Source organism: Amblyomma americanum, chromosome 3, assembly GCF_052857255.1.
Source record: "Amblyomma americanum isolate KBUSLIRL-KWMA chromosome 3, ASM5285725v1, whole genome shotgun sequence".
Taxonomy (NCBI): domain Eukaryota; kingdom Metazoa; phylum Arthropoda; class Arachnida; order Ixodida; family Ixodidae; genus Amblyomma; species Amblyomma americanum.
The window spans coordinates 194,299,701-194,323,198 of record NC_135499.1 but is presented as its reverse complement, the minus strand read 5'-3'; the positions used below and the strand labels follow the sequence as shown (position 1 = coordinate 194,323,198).

General features: G+C 42.8%; 1 protein-coding gene across 4 annotated transcripts in view; it reads right to left on the bottom strand.

The window, feature by feature from the left end:
* The window catches only part of LOC144125770 (dnaJ homolog subfamily B member 6-like), a 262,555-nt gene that overhangs the window by 5,507 nt on the left and 233,550 nt on the right, over positions 1–23,498 (bottom strand). The window contains exons 1-6 of one of the 4 annotated variants that reach the window (XM_077659451.1): positions 23,263–23,444; positions 15,701–15,826; positions 14,367–14,476; positions 12,772–13,071; positions 10,500–10,586; positions 4,914–5,007 (exon numbers count right to left, since the gene is read on the bottom strand). In XM_077659451.1, the coding sequence (XP_077515577.1) occupies positions 4,914–5,007; positions 10,500–10,586; positions 12,772–13,071; positions 14,367–14,476; positions 15,701–15,765 (656 nt within the window). In that variant the 5' untranslated portion in view covers positions 15,766–15,826; positions 23,263–23,444. Of the gene's footprint in view, positions 1–4,913; positions 5,008–10,499; positions 10,587–12,771; positions 13,072–14,366; positions 14,477–15,700; positions 15,827–23,262; positions 23,445–23,498 lie in introns of those variants that run through there. The other 3 variants (XM_077659452.1, XM_077659453.1, XM_077659454.1) reach the window with 3 other exon arrangements.

Here is a 23,498-nt window from a genome sequence, read left to right as displayed (position 1 = left end):
GGCTAGCGCCCCGTCACATACTTTTAGTTTCAGCCATGTGTGGCCCAAAAATAGCTCTGCTACAGTGGTGACTAAAATGGCATTTTCAAAGATCCAAAATTATATGGATATTACTAAGGCCCCTAGTTTCCTGCGATTCCGTGAAAATCACGGAATTAAGCATTTTTCACTAAATTTAGTGTTGGCAGCGAAATTCTCATTTTTTTTTAAACAGACTTCAGTGTTCCAGCCTTCAGTAGGGAAAGAGAAAATGACTAATTTACCCTTATTTCACAAACAACACAAAGAGGGGAGGGGAGGAGCTGAGACCACACGAAAATTTTTGAAGAAATATTATTACAATTAAAACGAAATTCCAAGCTGTTCAGGTAAACCGTAGTCGAAGGAAGATTCGCTGCAGGTCAGGTTTCTACCAGAAAATGGCTGGAGTTTGCAAGCATGCCTGGACTTAGCCGAGAATCATCGGTCCTAGCTGCTGAGTGGCAGGTGTATCTGGAAACCGCTCATGAACTGAAATTAGTGACAGACCTCGCAGTTTCTTTCTAAGCAAGACGAACAAAGTGGGGACTTCGATGCACTATCTTTCTTGCAACAATCTTCAGTTACTCTCAAATACGTCTGTCACAATCAACTCTGTTGATCCAGAGGGATCATTAATTCGTTATAGAGATGTAGCATCAAAAAAGCGCCATTCTTTGAGTGAAGACAACAGGAAAACCTTACTTGACGCTGAGTTCCAACACGACTACCTTCAATTTTAGAAGAGGGGCCTTTGCAGCATGCAAGTTGCAATGCTCAAAAAATAAACATGCATGTCTCTTGTTATGCTTCCCGCAGAATTTCGTGGATTCTTACTTCTGCATCTGCAGAATTTATAATTTTCCACCGCAGAAAGTTAGGGGCCTTAGACTTTACTTACGATGTGCTACAGGCCTCTCAATCAGCAAGGAGCCTAACAGTAATAGTTAGAACGTCAAATATTCAACAATTTACTCTTTGAGCATGCTATGCCGGTAGTCGCATTTTCCTCACTGGGTATTGCGTCCTTAATTAGAAACATGGAAATCTCATCTTCATCTGGTGTAGACAATATTAACTCGAAACTTCTAAAGAACACTAATGATATTTGTGCCGAGTTCTTATGCTTACTTTTTACCCAGTCACTCTCAGCAGGACAACTACCGGACGATTGGAAAACTGGAAAGGTCGTTCCAGTCTACAAATCAGGTAACAAAGATTCGCCGTTAAATTACCGACCCATTTCCCTTACTAGTGTGCCCTGCTAACTAATGGAACACGACATCTATACTCATATTATAAACTTCCTCGACTCAAACAATTTTTTCCATTCGTCTCAACACGGTTTTCGGAAAGGTTTTTCTTGTGAAACGCAGCTAGCCCTATTCATTCATGATTTACATGCTAATCTCGATTCTAACCTACAGACCGACGCCATTTTCCTGGATTTTGCAAAAGCATTTGACAAGGTACCTCATAAACGCTTAATCCTAAAACTTTCCCGTTTGAACTTGCCCCCCGACATAGTAAAATGGATAGAAGAATTCCTGACTAATCGCTCACAGTTTGTCGTTGTTAACAATCAAAATTCCAATCCGCTACCAGTAACATCAGACGTCCCTCAAGGTTCTGTACTAGGCCCGCTTCTATTCCTAATTTATATTTATGACTTACCGACCAATGTGTGCTCTAATATTCGCATGTTTGCGGACGACTGCGTCGTTTATCGCACAGTTACTAACGCCTCCGACCCAACATACCTTCAAGGTGACCTAAACCGCATACAGGAATGGTGCGACCGTTGGCTAATGGAACTGAACCCTCATAAATGTAAACGTTTGTCCTTCCACCGCCGCCGTAACCCGCTTGATTTCCCATATGTAGTCGCTAACGTTCACCTGCAGTCCATTTCATCATACAAATACCTAGGCGTCACACTGTATAACAACTTATCATGGGCTACACACGTTACTAACGTCATTTCCTCGGCTAATAAAACTCTCGGATTCTTACGACGTCATCTTCGCCACGCCCCACAACAGGTAAAATTACTAGCATATAAAACTCTTGTCAGGTCAAAGTTAGATTGCGCATCGCCAGTTTGGAACCCTCATCAAGTTTACCTTATCAATGCGCTCGAGTCACTTCAAAACAGAGCAGCCAGATTCATTCATTCCTCCTATTCGCACGATATCAGTGTAACATCTTTAAAAGCGGAATCCAGTTTAGCGCCCCTTTCACTTCGTCGTCGTATTTCTAGCCTCTGCCTATACCATAAATTTTTCCATAGTTCGCTGCGCTGCGCTCCCTACATTGCCCCGCCAGCCGGCATATCCCACCACATTCGTCATCCTTTCCAAGTGTTTCGCCCCCGTGCCCGTACTGTTACCTGTGCCGCTTCTTTTTTTCACCGTGTTTCTGTAGACTGGAACGACCTCTCCAATGACATCGCTACCATCTCATGCCCATCCACATTCGCCGAAGCTGTTACCAACCATTTTTCAACATAACACTTGTTCATTTGACTGTATGTACCCACCCCTTATGTAATACCCCCAGTGGGTCTTTAAGGTATTAAAATGAAATGAAATGAAATAGTTAACCAGCCTGCCAGTTAGCATGTCTTAGCCATCTTCTGATGCATTACATGGCTGGCAATGCTATGCCGGAAAAAACACTTACTCAAAAAGCCTATTTTTAAAAATCCCCGAGTTTTTGGTGAAACACCTTGTATGCACCAAACTGCAAAGGCTGCATTAGGATACTGCTGCACATGCACAGCTATAATACTAAACCACATATATGGTGAAAATAAGAAACAGGCCCTCTAACATGAGGCTCCCCATTTGTTCAGGGTGTGTTGCTGGTAGGGTCCTGTCAGTTGAGTGTGTTGTGCCCTAGTCTATGTATGCCATCTGCCAACATTGCACATTCCATAAGGACAACACCCTGTTGCCTTATAATCCTCTTAACGACTCTTTCTTGTCAGAGGGTGTTCTAGTTTTGCAGATCACATCAGCAAGCATTTACAGACTGCATACATTTGGTTAAAGGATGACGTCTTCATAAGGGCAGCTCCCTTAAACTAACCAGGCATGTAGGATGGCTGCATCTGTGAAGGTGTCGACAAAAGAGCACAGGAAGCAAAGACAACAAAATCAGTGTAATTCTCATAACTATATACTGCACATCCACACATCGAACTGTTAGGTATGGTACGAATAAAGTGGTTCTTACTTGTGTGGATAGAATGCTAAGAAAATATTACCCCGCAAATACACAGCCCACCAAATGATCTGCGCAACTTAGTCTAATAGCTCTGTCAAGCATGCAAGATAAGTGCATTATCGGACAGTGCGCTCGTGCACCTTTAAGGCCCATTCACACTTGCGAGTCGCAGAGGTTGTGTGACCGTTTTGGTCAAAAAGCAACAGTTGCAAACAGTCGCACTGGTCGAAAAGCAACAGTCACAGGCTAGTCGCTCGATGCTCAGTTTGCGACTTGCAACTGCAAGTCGCAAACTGCTGAACCAATCAGCAAGCGAGCCAAGATTTCGGCAATGACGTTGCTCGCGGGCACGTCGGCCGACGAACTACGTTGCTCCCTGGATGCCCTAGTTGTCGCTAAGCATAGCCGGTTCAATGCCGCAGCTGAGTGCACTTTGGAACTGGCCAGCGCTGTAATAAAGGTGCTACTCTTGTCGCCACTTTACATGAACTCAGTCTCGTAATAAAACAGATATGCTCAATTTCTGCGATGCCTTCAGCAGCGGAGCTAGCAGACAACAGGCGAGTGGATCTGGGCAGCAGCAGCAAAACGGCTATGGAAAGAATATTTGTTGTATCGCAGTTATTACTTCTGCCAGCAACTCGGTATCGACCTTTACCCCAGGGCTTGCTATGAGTACAAATAAGCAATAATAGTTCATTTTGCGACGCTGGCGGCCAGCATACAGGCTGGCAGGCTGGCCCTAGAAGCGCACCCCTGTGGCCATGACGCTTGTGTGGCCGCGATGCACATCAAAGCCATCACGACATCCTCCTCTTCGCTCAGATTGTCATAGTACATTGCGAATAGCAGTTTAGAGGACCGAGTGCGAGTGCAGGAGGTGTGGCCAAAGCAGATGACTCTCGAAAGCGCGTGAACGTCATTGCCAAGAGTTTTCACTTCAAATGAGAAGCTAACGAGAAGGCAACCTGCAGGTCGTGTCTGCAAAGTGTGAACAACGGTGTTGTCGATCTGCTGCCTGGTCGCAATCGACTGCTGGTCGTATGCCCTTTGCGACTCGGAAGTGTGGATGGGCCCTTAAGGACACTAGGTGCATGTGGTGCTAAACAGGGAAGCTGAATGTCACCCGTAGTGGCAAAAATGGCAACAGATGAGTGGGAGTTTTGTAAAGGAGAAGAGAAAGCAAAAAATTTGGAGCAATGACTGTTTGACAAAACGAAGACAAGAAATAAACAATTAGTACTGCAAGCCAAGACCATCCAAGATGAACACCTTGCATATCCAGAATCCTGATAAAGAGCATGGCAGCATGCAAAAGAGCTGTATCTGATCTTGCTTTTTAGCTGCCCTGTTTTGTGTGTTGCAGTAACACAAAATTAAAAAAAAAACTATTACACAAGTAACATAAACCTGTGTGCGCTTTTCATTTATACATTACATTATGGGTCCTTGCAAATTCTGCCAGCAAGGCTACACACTTGGCCAGCGAAGTCTGCTCCTTAACACACTTCAACCAGAGTGCGCTCTTCTGTGAGTGACACTCCAAATGGGCAGTGTGGCACTGCCAGAGTGCACTTATATCGAGCGACTTCCTGCAAGTGCACTTAATTCTGTGCACTTAACAGGGTTATTATTAGCTCGAGGTCAGCAAAAGAGCAGTAACTCACCCATCAAATCCACCAAAGATGTCAGGAAAGCCAAGGTTTGGTATGGGGAAGCCAGAAAGTGGAAAGAAGTCATCCCTTCTGTTAACAGCTGCAGCTGAAATGAACCAAAAGAATGGAACACCAGTGTCAACTACACTTAATAAATTCCAAAAAAGTCAAGTCTGGTACACTGTTAAGTAAAATCTTAAAGAGTATGTATGCATAATTTACACCAGTGGACGTTGAAAAGCTAACACATATACCATGTCAAACAATATACTGTGAAAGACACCTTTGTGACGTTGCAACCATCGTTCGGCTACTAAAATCAAAACTAAAATTGTATGGAAGAAGAAATTAAATTCTATATTATTTACTAAGTGCAGACAAATTTCACACTGCGATCCATGTTTACACACAAAAAAAAATTTTGATGTCTCAACTGCTTTCAGACAACTCATTCAGAAAATCCCAGTAGTAGCACTGTCTTGCACAAAATCCATGCTTAAAGGCTCACAACAAAACCAGCAGTGTTCCTGCATATAAATACTAGGTTTCTTGTATGCACCTTTTGTATCTTTTAGCCGAAGGGAAATTTGGCACTTGGACAACACAATTCTCACAAAGCATAACCTATTTGTATGAACCAGCCAAAATTTAGTCATGAAAAATAAGTCGTTAATAGTATTAAGGACTGGTACAGAAATAGCTAACAACACAGATATGACACAGCATATACACAAATAAAATGGGTTTCTACAAAATAAATCAGAAGCATTGTGCTGAATTATTGGCACAATGGCCAGAATTCATGCATAGAAAACTTATAATTGTTACACTTGTGAGCAGCTTCTGTGCCTTTTTTATAAAGCAAGTGGGCAAGGATGAATATTGCAGCTATTCCCAGCACGAAAAGGCATATAAGACCTAGTACATATTATACAACTTTGGAGCTATGTGCTTAAAAAGCTTTGTGCATTAAAAAGGTATACGAAGCTCCAGCATAAATGAATTTGTAAATCAGCAGACAGCCCACAATAGAAAGCTGTTATGCAAAGTCTAGAGATAGATATCTGCAAAGTGAGTTCACATACACAAGACGGTGAATGAACAGCTTTAACTGATAAGCAAAACAAAAGGAAAGGAAAAAAACAGGAGTCCAGTTATGCAGGAAAAGCAAGGTTAATGCCACCATACACAGAGGTTAGAGAGCGTTAAAGAAAGCAAGGTGCCACCGGAACACACGAACTACTAGTTCACCGACCCACTGGAATTATATGCTAATTTTCATCAAGACAGAGCACTGGCTACTCAATGGCTGACATCAGCTTCACTTGCAACTGTCGCATTAGCAAGGTTACCACTATAACAATAAATAGGTGGCAACCAAAACATGGCAAGGGGACAATCATTAGCAAATGCCTCAGCAGAAATGTTCTGGTCCTGTCACCAAAGAAATTTTTCTTTGAATCAGTCCACTTCCTACTGAATGTGCCAGTTGACTCTTTCAGCATTTGATTTGATCATGAAAAGTAACACCCTTCTAAAAAAAAATCAAGCTAAAAAACTTCATAGTTTCACGCAGTTGACTTCAGTACCTTTAAGGGGGGAAGCTGGTCTTAGAAATTTTTTTTTATTAATTAAGTCACAATTATGAAATCTTCAGGGAACATGTATTTTTGCACACTGATCCCAAATATGGAATTTAATTTAATATACAACAAGTCCTTGTGGACTTGATGCAATATGTTATGTAACTTTTTGTGGAGAGCTTGAACGAAATTTCGCTGCACGGAACTTGCTAGAATGTATGCCATCCGCTTATCTTGACAACAAGCTATGTAATAAGGGTAAAATTGTTATCCTGCCTATCACAGAAGTTGAGTTACAGGGTTTTGAACTTCATACTTCACATACGGGAGGAAAAATTTGTCTTCCTGTTTCTGTAGTGACTTCAAAATTCTATAACTCAACTTCTATGACAGGCAGGATGATAATTTTAGCTTTATTGCATAGCTTACTGTCGAGAAACCAATGGCATGCATTCTAGTTAAGTTCCCTGCAGCAGGATTTCTTGAAAGCTCTCCACAAAAAGTTACATAACATATTGCATAAGTGCTCAGGAAATTGTTGTACAATAAATTAAATTCCATATTTGGAATCAGCACGCAAAAATACATGTTCCCTGAAGATTTCGTAATTGTGACTTCATTAATAAAAATTTTTTTCTATGACCCTCTTCCCCCCTTAAGTTTGCCCGTAAAATGTTTGCTATCATTATTCTGCCTCAAAACAGCAAAATGGTTCACAGTCTGATGATAAGAGCCAAGGTTCACACTCTACTGACACATGAAGGCTACTCTCAAGCATACTTGTAGCCTACATGAGGTGCACAATGTTGCTGTCCTAGCCAGTGCACAAAAAAACTCCAGCTAAGAAAACCATGTGGTGCAACCAGACAATAACAACATATTTGATGCACCAAAGCCTTTATGCTTGCACAGTCTGCCTATGTTCTTAGTATGCACTGCTGCACTGCACAGTTTAGCCACTCCCAATAATAGAGGTTATATCAACCAATAAGAGCTAGCATCGCTGCTTTGCTAGTGTCGATGGGCAGCTAGTGGCTTGCATAAAAATACAGGAGACAGTTGGCTCTGAATCTTTACGATAGACATCTGCTGAAGAAATGTGCCAGCTGCTGTGAAATGGCAGCGCTTTAAAAACTTCAGTTCTACACAAAGAAATGCACAGTCCCCAAAATTTTTTCACATAAAGAGGCATAAACTCCAAGGAAACAGAGCCTGGCATGCAAGCACACAGTATCCATTGTGTACCTTGATGTGTTTTTGTATGTCGTCTGTCTGCACCTTGCTCTATGCAATATTCGTGTTACATCACACCCAACGACACCATCCTTTTTTTGTTCACTCTTTCACCACCCCGAAAACCACTTGTCCTTCCTGTCTGTCTGACAGTGTCAGCTACATGCCAATGATCACATGGTCTACACATTTTATAATTGTATCTCAGCTTTAATAAGCAGGCAATATATGCTACTCGGGTAGAACCGTGAATGACTGCACATGGATGTGGTCAGAAGCTCGCACACAGTTTAGAGTGAAGTTTAACCCCCGCCCCTAAAATTTTTTTCATATCCTAACAAATTACCTGAACACTAACCCACCATGCAGCCAAAAGTTTTCATCAAGTTAATGCCACCAAGAAAGGACTGAAGCAAGGGACGGACTAGTGGAACACACCGTGCTGCAAGTCCTGCATTACTAGATTTTTGTTGCATATTTGTCACAATAGCTGACATGTGAAAGGGAACGAGTGGCCAAAGGCTACACGACAAGGTTGATGAAAGCATGTATGTATATAGGCACATATATGATTATTATTCATGCTTTTGTTTGTTGGTATCATATTATGCTGCAATGAATTTTCTGTGTATTGTTCTCTTGTTACTTACAACTGTGCTGTACTAGCTATGTTTTGATTCCTCCCCTTACAGTAACACCAGAAAAAAATGGCACTGTGGATAAAGTGATAAATAAAATAAAGTGATGCATCTTTGCATGCAAAAGAAAAAAAAAACAGAGGGGACCCCTAAGAGTATGATGTGATAATGTTAATGGGTTAATGAGCACACTATATGCAGAATTCGTCATTTTGTACATTCATAGATCTTAGGGAGTCCCCATACTACTCTTGGCCCAGTGGTGCAGCGGTTAAGCGATGTGCTAGTGCCCTGCGATGGCAGGTGCCGCCATCGGTAGGGCTTGTGAGACACAGGTTGCTCTTCCTGAGCAACCCTTCATGCCCAAGCATTAATTTAACTGCCACCTGCCATGGTGGGCACTTCGCTCACAATCCAATGGGCAGGCTGTAACAATGTCACAAGGTCACGTGACCTAGGTGGCCCACCTGTGTTACTTCTCTGGGGACTTTCTGTGGATTTTTCGTTTTGTGGATGGTCAACGATGCCTATGCCAGCTTTTCTGCAACATGGGACCCGTTCATGCTATAGCTTTAACACTGCCAGCTATGAGGTACACCACAGTTCAGGATGCCTGATTATTTTTGACCACATGCGTTTTCTTACTACACTCCAAAATCTCGATACATGGGCAGTTTGTCACTACTCTGGTTACATTTTGGTGCTCAGAATGAGGAGGACTCAGAACCACTGTAATTAGCACACGCTGAATTCACCTAACGCAGTAGCATTACAACCGAGTCTAAGTTAAGAACAAATAAAAGACGGAGGAAGCAGGTGCACCTTAAATGCAGCTCTAGAGAGGTCACAAAGCAAGTGAACAATCTTAATGCAATTATATAATTGCCCATGCTACAGAACAGTGCATGGCTGTTGAGCCATTTCCTGTAAACAATCTCTTCAGGCCCCAGTGTTCAGCACTAGCTGAATTCCAATGATTTAAGAATACAAAATTTACGGGAGCACTCAGTCACTTGATGGCGGCATCAAGATATATGAGTGCCAATGACTAGTTCATTTGCTTTACCAAAACATCTAGCCACTTTCATTATGCGTTTAGAACACTCTGGAAAAGGCAAGAAAACTGAAATACCTGAGGCTGTTAGAACATATGATAACCTTGCCTGATGTGATGTAAACGGAATGAAATATAACTCGCTGTTTTATGAGCACATCTAAAACAGTGCGAAGTCGATTTTATGTTGCCCGTACTATTTGCTACTAACAAATATTAATTAATCTACAATACTGAATGAATCAATGAACGTTGGTTGCAGCCATAACAACATTCACTGCATGCAAGACTGGCATATTTAAACTAGTTCTATAAAACTGAACAGCCAATGGGTCAGGTGAGCACTACAGGTGACATGAGAACAATTCAAAGGAGCCCCACTGCTAATGATACCATGTTTACTTCGCTTCATGTGATAAAATCAACAAGGCCAGTTTCTGAATGTTTTCCTATATGCTCTAGAAATTTACACTGCGCTAAACATGGCATCATATTAAATGCACTAGCTCCATGAGCAGTGTAGTAAATGTTGTAATGTATTTCTAATGTTAATATCTAGACGAATACTCTACTCAGCCCACCATATCAGGCACTAAATTGCCTTTGCCAAAGAATCAATATGAAAGTTGAACACAACAGCCAGGCAAACCAGCCTGACATGCACATCATGATGGCTTCAACCAAGGTATTAGCTAAAGCCACTAGGTTGTCAGCACTATCAACACTAAGCTGTCAACACCGCAGGACCTTCACTGTCTGCCCACTGCTTCCACTCAGCAGTCACCACAAATCCTCTGGTACGCAACAGCAGTACTGAAAAAGACAGCAGGGAATGGGAGGACCACCACAGGCACAAACCAAATAAGCAACTGCGTGGACAAGTGAGAAGCAGGTGCAAACCCCAACAGCCACCCAAACCCAGGTATGTGGCCAGCCAAGGTGTACACACGGGGGAAGGTGCTAACAAAACAGGTAGAGAATGTGGCTTTGCTGTGCATGAAGCAAGACAAAATGAGGGGGGAGCGAGGCAGGATGCAACTCAACGAAGACAACAGAAAAAGGGAGCAGCCTCTTGACCGCTTTTTCACACCTGAATGTCCGTGCAAGAAACGGTTACGGGCCGCAGCCCTGCGACCTCCAACCTCAACATTTGCCCGGTGGTGACTCAGAAGAGGTGCTGAAATCCAGAAGAGATAACAACCAGTGGCCGAGGGGGAACAAAAACTGCCCCTGTCTAGTTTTGCGGCACAATTATGTGCCCCCTTAGACAGAGTGCTAAATTTTGACTAAATGCAAACAGCCATGTAGAAAAACACTGCCATGTAGGTGCACCTCCTACACAATCCTGATAACCAGTGTCTGTTGTCAAAATAACACTGTGCCGTCATTTTTCGCATGCAACAGGCACAGAAGACCACTCATGCTTGCAAGAGCAAAAAAATGAGCTACACACATGCTGTGCACTTCTGACAAGGCAAGAGAAATTTGCCTTGCAAACCAACATGTACAGCTAAAACTGCTTATAATATTGCACCCCTAGTATACATAACTTTGTTCTAAAACCTAAAGGAGCACGGCAACTGAATAACGAAAACTTCACTAACAGCTGCCTAGTGTGACATGTTGACCTCATGAAACAAAAGTTTGTACTGCTTTCACACAAAATCATATGCCAAGAAAAGTGATATTCCCAGGCACTTCAACCTTTCATGGCATCCAAGTTTGCTTAGTTTAAGAGTACTGCCCAAGAAAGCTAAATGTAAAGTACGGACACTTCAGGTATGCTTTCCAGCATTCCGTTTTCCAAGCTATTGCCACATGCACTGTTGTCTCAAAATGGAGTAAGTGTAAAATAAACATCACTTGACAAGCATAAGAAGCATGATACACTGCGTATAAATAGGGCCCTTCGTTTTGGGTAAAACCAGATATTTCCCAATTCTTGCACCCCGAACATAGTTTCAAAAAATCACATAAAACTCGATTTACCCCAGAAAATGAGCTTTCTAAACAATGATTTTCCAGTTCACAAAGCTGAAGAGACTGCAAGAAAATTTGAGGATATCTAGTGGTTATTCCCCAGAGGTGTCCGAGGTTAACTAGGCATAATTAAATCTCTTAACGCTTGTTTCCTAGATGAGGATGAATTTGAGAATAAGTTTGAAAGGGGCAGTTTAGAAGTGAGAGGCAAAAACATGGCTATCGACAAGATATCTTATCGAAATGAATACAGCTAAGTGTTACCCAAGGTAACGGCACCCTCGTCCAAGGACCTTGGCAGGCCAGTCTTGCTCAGACGCAGGAGTGCTTTGAAGGAGATTGGTAACTTATACAATGAAATATTTGTAATAGATTAGGAAAAAACTCAATTATTAAACAATTTTTAGAAGAACCTGCAATTTGCATGTTGTTTATAAACTGATGAGCAAACGATAGAGCATTTTATATCAAGCAGAAAAACAAACTTAAAAAAAAACAGCCTTCTGTGGCAAAAAATCTCCCCAAAAAATCTGAGCTATGGAAATTTTGTGAATAACCTGATTTTCACCTGAATTTGAGCTTGAAAAATATCGCCCTATTTTTACCCCCCGAACTGATGAAAAAATAACTGAAAACGAAGGAACCTATGTATAAATGACAATAAGTGTCATGGTATCATAAGGCAAAGGCTGCACAAATGCAGCATGCTTGTGAAGGATTTAAGTATGTGTGGCTCATTTCCCTTTCCAATGTCAGCCCCCTGCTACACAAGGTAAGTCGCTTGGCATGACTGCTTCTAAGATCTCAGGTTCAAGAAATTGGTACGCATCTACAAGCTGCTGCCTCATTTTAAGCAAATTCCTCACTTCTATGTGTAGATAGCACCCAAAATTGAATTGCAAATAGAAAAAAAAAAAGCACCACCTGGAAAGCACATCACAAATTAACCAACTGGTCTTCCCAATAAAAATTTTAAACCTGGTCTGTTAGACCCAACCAAATTATCCAATCCATAGGCTGCTCACGAGACTGTCGCATGCAAAATAAAACGACTGGAAGCTCACTTCAAAACCAGTTTCTTTTTTCAAACATGCAGCTTCTTCTTATAGCTCTTAGTGCTCTATGAATCGAAGCCCCAAGGAAAAAAAAAGAAGCCTTAATTCCATTCACTGCATGTCAGCATCCTTTTTATTTTTTTTTTTGCAACAGATTATGAATATGATATGGGCCTCCCTCAGGCGTGAATGAGCTCGTCAAAGGCAAGGTATAAGCTTAGATGCTGCTTCCTGCATTATGTGTAGCCAACGTTGCACACGGGCTTTCTAGCTGCTAGAGTACACAAACTTGCTTAGCCACAGTGAAAGAAGCAGTGCCATACTCACAATGCCTGGTCTGGTTAAGGTGGTGGTGCGGCTGCTGGCGACCCGTGTTGCTGGATGAGTATGGGCTGTCAAAGAACATATGGAACGAGTCCGTGCCAAAAAACTCCCGGAACACCTCCTCTGGGTCACGGAAGGTGAAGCTGAAGAAAGGTGCCGCAAAACCATCTTCAAAGAAGCTGCCCACACCACCCATGCCGCCGTTGAAGTGGTGGTGGTTGTGGCGTGCACCCGGCCGCATGCCACCGGCACTGCCGTTCAGGCCCTCCTTGCCGTAACGGTCGTATACCTTGCGCTTTTTGTCTGTAGGAAAGAGTGTCACTCCACTTTAAAAACTGCTGAGGAGGAAGACTCAAGACACATGCAGAATTAATTCTCAAACTACACACAGTCACAAGATTTCATGAAGGCAGGCCTGAATACTGAAGATTTCCTGGTGTCTTCTACACCAATGAAGAGGAGGTGTTTCATCAGCAAGCATCAAGCAGGATTACTCCATTGGTAAAACAATGCAGCTTCGAACCACTGCCTTCACTCGTACTGAACAGGATCACTACTTGAACCATGGCAAGCATAGCTGCGCATGTCACTTTGGCCTTCACCTGTACTCAAATAAGGTGTCAGCCATTCTAAACTTAAGAATCTGAATATTCTCAGTTTTAAACTCTGCATGCAGTGCACCCAGCAGTATTTTAGACATGACTTATGGAAACGGGTATGCTACATTCTTTTTCTTTTCCACGCTGCTCTATAAAAATTTTTACTAATGAAGCCACATTTATGAAAACATCAGGGAATGTGTATTCTTGTGTGGCGATTCCAACAATGTAATTTATGTAAAAGAAGTCCTTGTGCACTGATATATATTTTGCAAACTTTTGCTGATTGCTTAAGAAATTTAGCTGCACGGAACTTGTCAGAATGCATGCCACTGGCTTCTCTTGAAATCAAGCTATGCAACAAGGATAAAATCATAATCCTGCCTATCATACAAGTGAGGTTACAGGGTTTTGAAGTTGCACATTTCTGAAATGACAACTTCAAAAAATAATTTAACGCAACTTTTATGGCAGGCAGGATAATAATTTTATCCTTACTGCATACCTTGATGTCAAGAGAAAGGCATGCAATCTGGCAAGTTCCCTACAGGAAAATTTCTTGAAAGCTGTCGGCAAAAAGTTACATAACATATTGGATAAGTGCACAAGGACTTCTTGTACTTAGAATTAAATGGCATATTTGAAATCGACAAGCAAAAATACAGGTTCTCTGAAGATTTCATAACTGTGACTCCATTAATACCAATTTTTTTCCAGGACCTTCTCTCCCCCCTCCCCCCTAAACACTCGACATCTCTATTACGCCTTGTTTGTGCTATGCAATAAAAGCAAAGCTTGTTTTAAGTAATTTGCATAGCCAGTATGCTGTTGGAAACTGCAAATTAATTGTGAGCATCATGATAGCTCTGGTCAGCTGCAAGTGCAGTGCAAACAAAAACAGCTCTAAACCACAGCTTGCTATCTCACAATGTAACCACTGCTGCAAAATCTGCTACATCCACCAGAATTGCATTAGCATGAAGTTATTGCCACACTCACCATCTGAAAGAACTTCATAGGCTTCAGATATTTCCTTGAACCTCCTCTCAGCTTCTTCCTTCTTGTCTGGATTTTTGTCTGGATGCCACTTTAGGGCCAATTTTCTGTACCTGCACAAAGTATTAATGCACAAATTTGCACATATACAACACATACGTGCAAGTTAACTAAGGCATGAGCACTTTTTATCAAGAAAACTACCAGCAACCCAACGCTTCAACAGCACTGATGAAGATTGCAAATATGGCTACACAAGCATTTACGAATTTGGTTGAGAAAGAGTACTCCCCAAGAAATAAGTATCGTATTCACTCACATATTGGTCGGTACATCATATAGATCGACCCTCTAGCATTTGGAACCAAAACGGAAAAAAAAAAGGTTCGAATGTTGCATTGGTTGACCAACAATGTTCCGACCGGCAACGTGCAACTAAGGCAACCGGCACATGCAAGCCTATACTCTCGGTATTCAAAAGGTGCTCTCGCTGCATTCTCCAGTAGCTGACAAACTTTTTTGCGACATCGAAATTGGCGTGATGCCGCTCAAGTTTCTGCCGTCCCTGAACATAAGATAATTTGTTTAAGTGCTGCCAAGAGTAAGAGTGGCTGCCCGTGCTTGGGTGGTGTGACTCGCCACAAGGCTGAGCACTTGAGAGAAGTTTCGTTTTTATGAAGATGCCTCTAAAGTGCGCAGCCGACGTTGTGATGGCGTGATAGGGCTATATCTTCATATCATCCTTACATGAGAATGTTTTGCGGAACTCTAGTTTTGCGCGGCGCACGAAACCTCTTGGCTTGAAGGCAACCAGAATGCAGGATTTTCCACAGTAGGACTGTTTGCATTGCTCTCCCTTCCTTTTCCGAGTTTGTAGCCAAGTTTACACATTATTATTAGTGCTTGACTGAAAGCAAAGGTGCTGCTGCCACGGCATCTGCTATCGACAGGGACAGGACAGCTGGGAAAGAGGAAAGCGAAAGAATGGAAATGGGCTCATATGGCCTATATGACAGAAGCCAACAGCCAACCAAGAAGCATAGGGGATGTTCTTTTTTTAATTTGTGGTGTTTGTCAATGGGAGATTAATAGGTTAAATATTTAAAGATAATTAAAAAGCAGAAGAAAAAAAATGGCTGTGGTTTAGCCCTGGTTAAACCTGGAGTGACGAGATAGCTACATCTGGCCGAGTGGAACTTGCCCAGTCGAATTGCAAAGTCAGTTTTTCGCCGCTTTGTTTCGCTGGGCATTCCTTCATCTTCATCTTCGTCCCTGGACATCATTACAATGCAAACTAGCAGAAAAAGAAAAAAAAATCATCACCAATTCAGACTTACGCCTTCTTGATATCATCAGTGGTGGCACTCCTGGAGACAAGGAGGACTGCGTAGTAGTCCACCATGTCTCTGACAGTCTATTCCCGAGGCTGAACAGATGTGGAGAAAATGTCACCCAGTTTTAGCCTGCACAGTGAAGCAGAAAAGAAAATATTTATCAAAACACAATCCTTTTTCAGGTCACTTTTTACTAATACTTGCACACACACACATACTTGTTGAGATAGCCTTTCTACAAAATGGACTACAAATTAGTATTCCACAAATCGTTGGAAACACTAGCTAACATTAAATGAAAATAGATTAAGCAAAATAATGTGCAGTCAATAAACAAAAACATTTATCTGAGTTAACTATTGGGCAATACTGAATAATTTGATATTTTGTGCAGTTTTTACACAGAGCAACAGCACACAGGATACGATTGGACAAACTTTGTGCATATTTTAACGTGAAATGTGTAATACACAATCATTCCCCATCACGAAGAGCAGTTAAAACTGTTAAATCCAACACATTGTCCACTCTGATGATGTGACGTGGGGCTTAACAGTTATTAATGCACGACCACCTTTTTTTTCATTACGCTAATTGTGAAGCAAATCAATAGGAGAGAAAGTGAACCATAGAATAAAATATATCTATATAATATGCCGCTCTAACTGCTGGCATTCTTTTCCAGCATGCTTGTTTTTTAAAAAAATTTCATGTATTCACAATGTCATATCAGCAATGTCATTAGGTGCTGCTGATGCATCAAAGGACAGTGGCCTAACAAGTGCATACAAAAATGATATCCATTGTTTAGGGCTACAAGGAATAGCAAAATAACAAGCGTATACATAAGCCACTCTCTCAGATAAGTGAAGGGAACCTCCTCTAAGTGCGGTTCACTTTATATGACTACTCAACATAGATAGTTGAAGCTTACAGCGGGTTTTTGGACAGATTTTTTTTTCACGAGTAGCCTCTACAGCCACCAGTGTTCACATTCATTGATGGCTAGAGCAAGACAATAAATGCAGCCTGCAAACACTGTATTCACTGACCCCACAGTTATTCAACTAAACCAAGATACAGTGGACACTGCATGCCACTGTGTACTTTGCCATTAATGGGTGCAGCAGTGCCCATACAATGGCATGTAGGCATCGTAGATAACAAGCAAAACAAATTAATTCTACAGCTACCCTCTCCCTTTCCTTTTGCAAAAATGACATGTTTTTCCTGAGTGCAAGCACTCATATAATGCCAGGCACGGCCATGAGCTCACGGCACGCGCATAATTCAGTACCCGTGGCAGGCACCAACAGCACATCCTCAGTGGGTGTATGCTTTACAATTAGCGGCACAAATATTCAAGGTTGACAACCAAGTAACAGACAGCACACCAATGCACAAACCTACTGCCATGGTGGCTGATAGAATCAAATACAGAGGAACTTGTTTTTGAGCAGGACAACAGTTTGGCTTTGAGAAAGTGCAGGGGAAAATGGACAACTCATCTACTTGACAAAACCAAACGTGAGAAGAACAAGCGAAAGGAACCCTTGTTTCCTATACTTATGAGGCACTAAATGATATTGCCGTGTCCAAAAAAATGGAGGGGACACTTAAGAGTGCAACGTGATAGCGTTAATAAGTTAATCTCCATATATGCGGAAATGGTCATTCTCTACATTCACAGATCCCTGGGAGTCCTCATACCACTCCTAGTAGAGTGGTTCCTCATCTTGAGCTATCTTTCACGATCAATCATTAAAGGGGCTCTGAAAGGGGCCCTAAATAAAGGTGTAGCACTCCTGGGATGCTAAAGAATGCCGCTTCACGAATATCCTCCAGACTTTTTTCTTACGTTTTGTAGAAGCTGAGTTATCTGCAGTCAAAATTTTAATTTCAGCACCATTGCACCTTTTCCTCTCCCCTCATCACTTTTTGCACCCTCAAAGGATCAGTGCCCTCAAATTTTTAAAATTTATTACCAAAAATTCATACACAATGTGAAGAGCAAAACCATTCAGCAACAGGTCCGAAAGCACACTCCAAGACATTTAAACATGACTAGGTACGCGCCTCCTGGTATTTAAAAATGGCCGACGTGAGTGTTTGTTTACATGACTGCTTTCTCTTAATTTTCGCGAGTATTACTTGAGAAATTTGGCTGGATGTATAGAATACATTGTTTGACATTTTTATTGGTCGTAATTGCCAGTTTTCCCAGTAGGGATGCTTCTGTAGTGCAAGCAAGACTGTTGTTGCTTAGTTTTTTAGACTGTTTTGCTAGCTTGTTGTCACTCTTGAAAGTTGTTTGAGGCATCAGAGGAAGAAGAGGATGAGAAAAATTTCCATGGCAACCACTTTGTGAAGAAAGATGCAAGCAAGGATCCAGCACACCATAGTGCAACCTTTTCAAAAACAGGTTAGCTCTTTCGTACCACACCACTATGCATCGATCACCAGTGATAAACGGATTCAATGCAAGATTTCAGCCCTACCAAGGCCATTGAAGATTTTTTACGCTATCTAGTTTGTTGTTTAGACATTCTACTTTGGTTTATTGAGTAGTTTGTGTTTACCCGCAGGGTGGTAATTTTTTAAATGCCTTTGAAGTAGAGGTTCCGGCGTAGTGCGCTTGCGGGACGGCGTCGGCCGCAGAGACTGCGCGCGCTCAGAAAAATCCCACTTAGCACGATTCTGTTGCATCTGAAGCCGATTTTTTTCGGTGCTTCAAGCATCAGTGACCCTTCAGTCTGACGATGATATGACATCGTCTGAATTTGACAAAACTGCACAACCTCAGCACGAAACGCAGGAGCCCGTCCACCTGCAGTCTTCGTTTTCCATTTTTCTGTTTTTTGCTTCATGGAGCCAGTTTATGGATTGCACTGATGTATTGAATGATATGTCTGGTTTCTGTAGTGTCTCGACATCAAAAGGATTTACTTCTACTTGCCCTAAAAATTAGATTCCAGGCCCGCAAGAGATCAGGGTGCAGACCATGGATTAATGTTTCGTAATAGCTGAATGCTGTTTGCAAAAGCTGTGTATGTCTTCAGACTGGTCCTAAATCGTCCAAAACATCCGCCGAAATAGTTTCTTGTAAAATCAAAGTATTGCAGTGCATTTTCAAGCAATTTACAGTCAGACCTCCTTATAACAGACACAGATATTATGAATTATTGGCTATATCAAACTGTTCCTAAACACTTTCAACAAACGCACGCATTTCTTTTATTGAACACGGTTGGTCATAAAAAAAATAAATCACGCTGCCACGTGCCAAGGTGTGCCCGCTCAGATGCAGGCGGCAGGCTTCCCCTTGCATACTAATGATTAGTGGTGGTGTGGCAAGAGTTAGCGCCATGGTTCGTGCTTCATCATACTTTGCCAACAGCTCCAAAAAAGATAATAGCAAGAACAGCTGGCAGCGAGGTGGTCAGCACCTGTTTGCACCTCTTGTACCTGAGTGCTTCAGAAGCAGCGACATGTTCGAATGCTTTCCAGCAGCCGCCGTCAACTCATGTTGACTGTCGCAGAGCAGAGGCAGTGACAACAGCAATAACTTCCGTCCTGGCATCCAATTTTTCACACGGCACCGCGGTAATGCAAGGCAGCCACCCTAGCTGGCATCTGACCTACCACCTTTGCGTGCTGCAGTGTTTTGCGAAGTCAACTAGTTCACATTTGTTGCTGTTTTTTGCAGCCTCTGCAATCGCCATGAGCGGCTTCAAAACGGTGGTAAAACTACGGAAAAGTGTCTCTCAGTTGCTGTCCTTTCGCCGACTAGATTCTGCTTCTCTACAGCATTAGTTTTTAGAGAAATTTCATAATACAAACTTTATGTCGAACCATTTCATACTTTCTTTACCAAATCACTATAAGGAGGTACCACTGTATTACCTTCTGTAATTTTCATGTGAGTACATTGTCACAAATGGTACGGTGGGTATAATTTTTGTGCTTCCAAAATTTTTTCTGCTGTAGAAACATACGCGGAAGGTATGTTATGTTCACTATGTCGCGGGTCATCGCTGGAATTTGTCATTTATGCTGTGCAGCCATGAATACTGGGTCACACATTTAGGCTGTAGGACTGTCACGTGAGGTTGTGAGGTCCTTCTTAGGCCCATAGCTCATTATATAACAGTATTCGTGGCTGCAGAGCACGAATAAATGACATGACCCCACTGGTGATGCACAATACAGTGAATGTGTTAATGGCCTTCACCACATGATAGCAAAGGGAAAGCGAAGCCTGTTCCCTGCTGCTGCTCGCCTATCGGTCGCCCTTGAAGAAGGGACAGAGTTGGTTTTGAAATGTTGGGTTGAAAATAAATTATTGGTTGGTTTTACGTGTCATTTTTCGCAAGCGCTAAAAGAACACGGACAAAGAAAGAACAAACAGGACGTACGTAATTCTCAACCTTTAGAACTATTTGTGTTTGTGAAAAAAAATAAGTTGGGTCAGGTCCAAGACAAGTGAAAGCAATAGCCAATATCCGGCATGATGGAGTGTAAACCATACTTTGGGTGATTCATCTTTGAAGTGGCCAAATTTTTATTATTTTTATTAATACTGTAAGCCTTGACAGGCTCATACAGGAGTGGGAACAAAAAACAGATATCTAGGAATACTATATGAGCAAAATTTAATGGGCATATTTTTGTCACTGAGAAAGGGCACGGTATTTAATTCTTTAACTGGGCCTAGATTCAACGAACCACGAAACAGGTAAAAAATAGTGCAGCAAAAAATTATGTTTCGAGATAACAGGCTTTTGAGTGAAAAGGGGGGGGCATAATTACAAATTATCCTCAGCAAATGCATGTTTATACACGATTTCAATGGGCATCATGCCTGGTAATCATCCCCATGATCATTGCTTTTCCCATTTATTTGCTGCCTTACTTTCTGGGGCTCTTTTGCCCTTTCTGCAAAGCGGTTATTACCGGTTGGCCTGAAACAGCCATTGCACCGTGTATCATTCAGGTGAAACGTCAAATGACATGAAAATGTCCGTTTGGGCAATGCAGCCATCATTAAAACCAACAACAGCATTCCTCCTGGATATTTTCACCACATTCTACAGCACGCCGAACAAAACTATAAAATACTCATTTGCGTTTTCTTTCTTCTCATGGAGGTATTTCTTTTTCTTCCTCAATTAGTGTTTATAACTGCAATCAGTAAGCATCTTTATTTCACTGCGTACTGCTCACAGCGAAACTTTTGACGACTAAGAATTTGCAGTAGATGCTGTGTGCCCTGGGCTGAGTGGTGTTGCCAGAATTAAAGAGCATGATGGTAAACACAGGCTGATCAGTGCAGTTTCAATGCTGCCAGCACAAATTCTTAGGCGTTAATTCATTGTAGTAACTGTTAAAGCTCAAGGCTCAGAGCCAAATATGAATCTATATTGCTCGTCAAAAATTTAGGCGAATCCCCCAAGGTGGAGAAAATTTGTAATAAGGGCTGCGCTGGGTGGATATGCCAATGAGTAATTACTCCCTGATTATATTGCATGTGAAATCTCACCTAATCAGGGCAAGAATAAGCAGTGCACTTTAGGGTATACTCGCATAGCGTTTAGAGCTAAATTTGGCTCAAAGCAAAATGCTAGAAAGCTTTTTGCTGTTGCCAGATGAGCAGCAATAATCATTCTAAGCCTGGAGATAACCACTGTACCTGTGTTTTTTTTTTTTTTAAACACATGAGAGCTACATATCACAATACATGGGATAATGGGGCATGGTTCGCCACCACATTCGTTTCTAAAAACGTCATTTTTTTTCTGCAAAAATAAATGTTCTCACAGAAGTGAGACCTTCAATATTGTTCAGAAAAGCGCGGCAATTTCATATAGTGACGATTAAGGCCACAGGCATAAATAATCAAAATTTCGCAATAAAATAAGCATTACTTGAGAGATATGACGCTGAAACCAAGATGACCCAATTATGGGTTCGCATCAGTAAACCAAGCACTTGGAGCGAATTGTGTGCGGCCAGACTGTATACCTCAAGTTAAATGAACGAGCTCCCAAAAATTACGTCTCGAAATTGGGTCTAAATTGCGAATGCGCACGAGGACTTTCACGCTCACGAGGACTTAATGGATAATTCGCGCAGCCTTTAGCAGGACGATGTGACGGAAGTGCTTTTCAGCACTTGCGCGATATATTTCTTCGCTTCAGACAGGAGCGGCCCAGCCGGACGCGTGGCGTGTGAAGCGGCAGCAGCTGTTCCGCATCAAGAAGAGCCCGCCTTTTATCAAGAATTGGACGTAGGCCCTACTACGAGAGCTAGGGCAGTGTTCTAGAAACTACTGTAGTGGCGCGCCGACGGCGCCACACCGGTCCCGCGACGTAAACTACGTGGACACGAATGCGGCGCTCGATTCGTGCTACCGGGGCTGCGTTCGAATCAACCAGATGCAACATCCCTCCCCCATCCTCGTCTGAGCTAGAAAGTATTTTTTCGATCCCTGTTCGCAAGGGACGCCGAGTGAGTGGGTAAATAAGGAAAGGCACGCCGCAAGGATTAACAAAAAGAACATGTTACGTTAACCAACTGCAGTTCCCACGTTCCTACAAACGCGGGGTTGACGTCTGCCCACCCAACGCGCGACTACCCACACCTCTTTGCAGCATAGCCTCCTGGTTAGGTCCCAGAGATTAGCATTCGCGCCTCGCCTTTCGGAAAGCCAGGAGGCGAAAATGACTGCTGCAATGTGCGAAAGCGAACTGAAAAGGCAGCACCAGTTAACGGTACACAAGCTCCAGGATTGCAATAAAGAGCTAAATGAATGGCGCAGCAAGCTTGGTGTAGTGAAGACGACGAAATGCTCGCACGCACGCGAGATGAGGAACGAAGAAAAAGACAATACAGAACGGCTTGTATGAGGTCGATTGCTGCATAAGATCTATCAGGATACCGCTTCAGGATGCACACAGTGAAAACGGACTGGCGTGTGGGTAAAACAGCAGGAAATCGTGCTACCACCAACGAACAAACGACGCAGCAGGGGCACACACGCGGCTGCTGAGAGTTGAAAAAGGCACGGGCGCCCTGCTGGAACGTTTTTTTCGCCCCATAGTTTCCGTCAGCAGCAAGAGCTCGTCGCGTAGTGACAAGGGGCCTCACAACGTAAGACAATGGATTCGGCTTAGATCCCACACGCGTGCGCCGAGTCATTCGCCACTATTTCCACCAAAGCGTGCGCACAAGCAACGGACATAACGGTTTCAAAGTCCGATCGGCGCACTACATACGCGGCTGTGCAGCACACACAAAGGCTAGGCCTAAACTGGACGGGACGAGAAAAAAAGCACCGCTATACCCTAGGACGAGGAGAAAATCTCTACAGAGGTTGGCGTTCGCCTCCCACACTGGCCTGACGCGCTCGCTAGGAGCCGTCCTTGAGTGGATGCAGGGGCTGCGCGTCAAACGGGGGCTGTTGAAACTCCGTTTTCGTCCCCAAATGAGGAGAAAAACAGACTGGAGGAGACAACCCCGGGTAAGCGGCGCGTCTGGATGAACAGCTGCAAAGAAGTACAGCTTACCTTTTCAGGCAGTGGCAGCAGTTATATCCAATGGAATGCCACGCACACACAAGCACCCGCGGAACACACCAGCGCGCGACGGCCACCAGAAAAGCCAACGGGAGCAGACGCAACCGACGCAGCAGCCAGCGCAGCGCCGCGAACAATCCAGCCAAACGGCAGGTTGCCCTATCCCAGAGTGCACCGCGCGCAACAGATGGATGAACGACAAAGAAGAAGGCGAGGAGAAGGGGCTG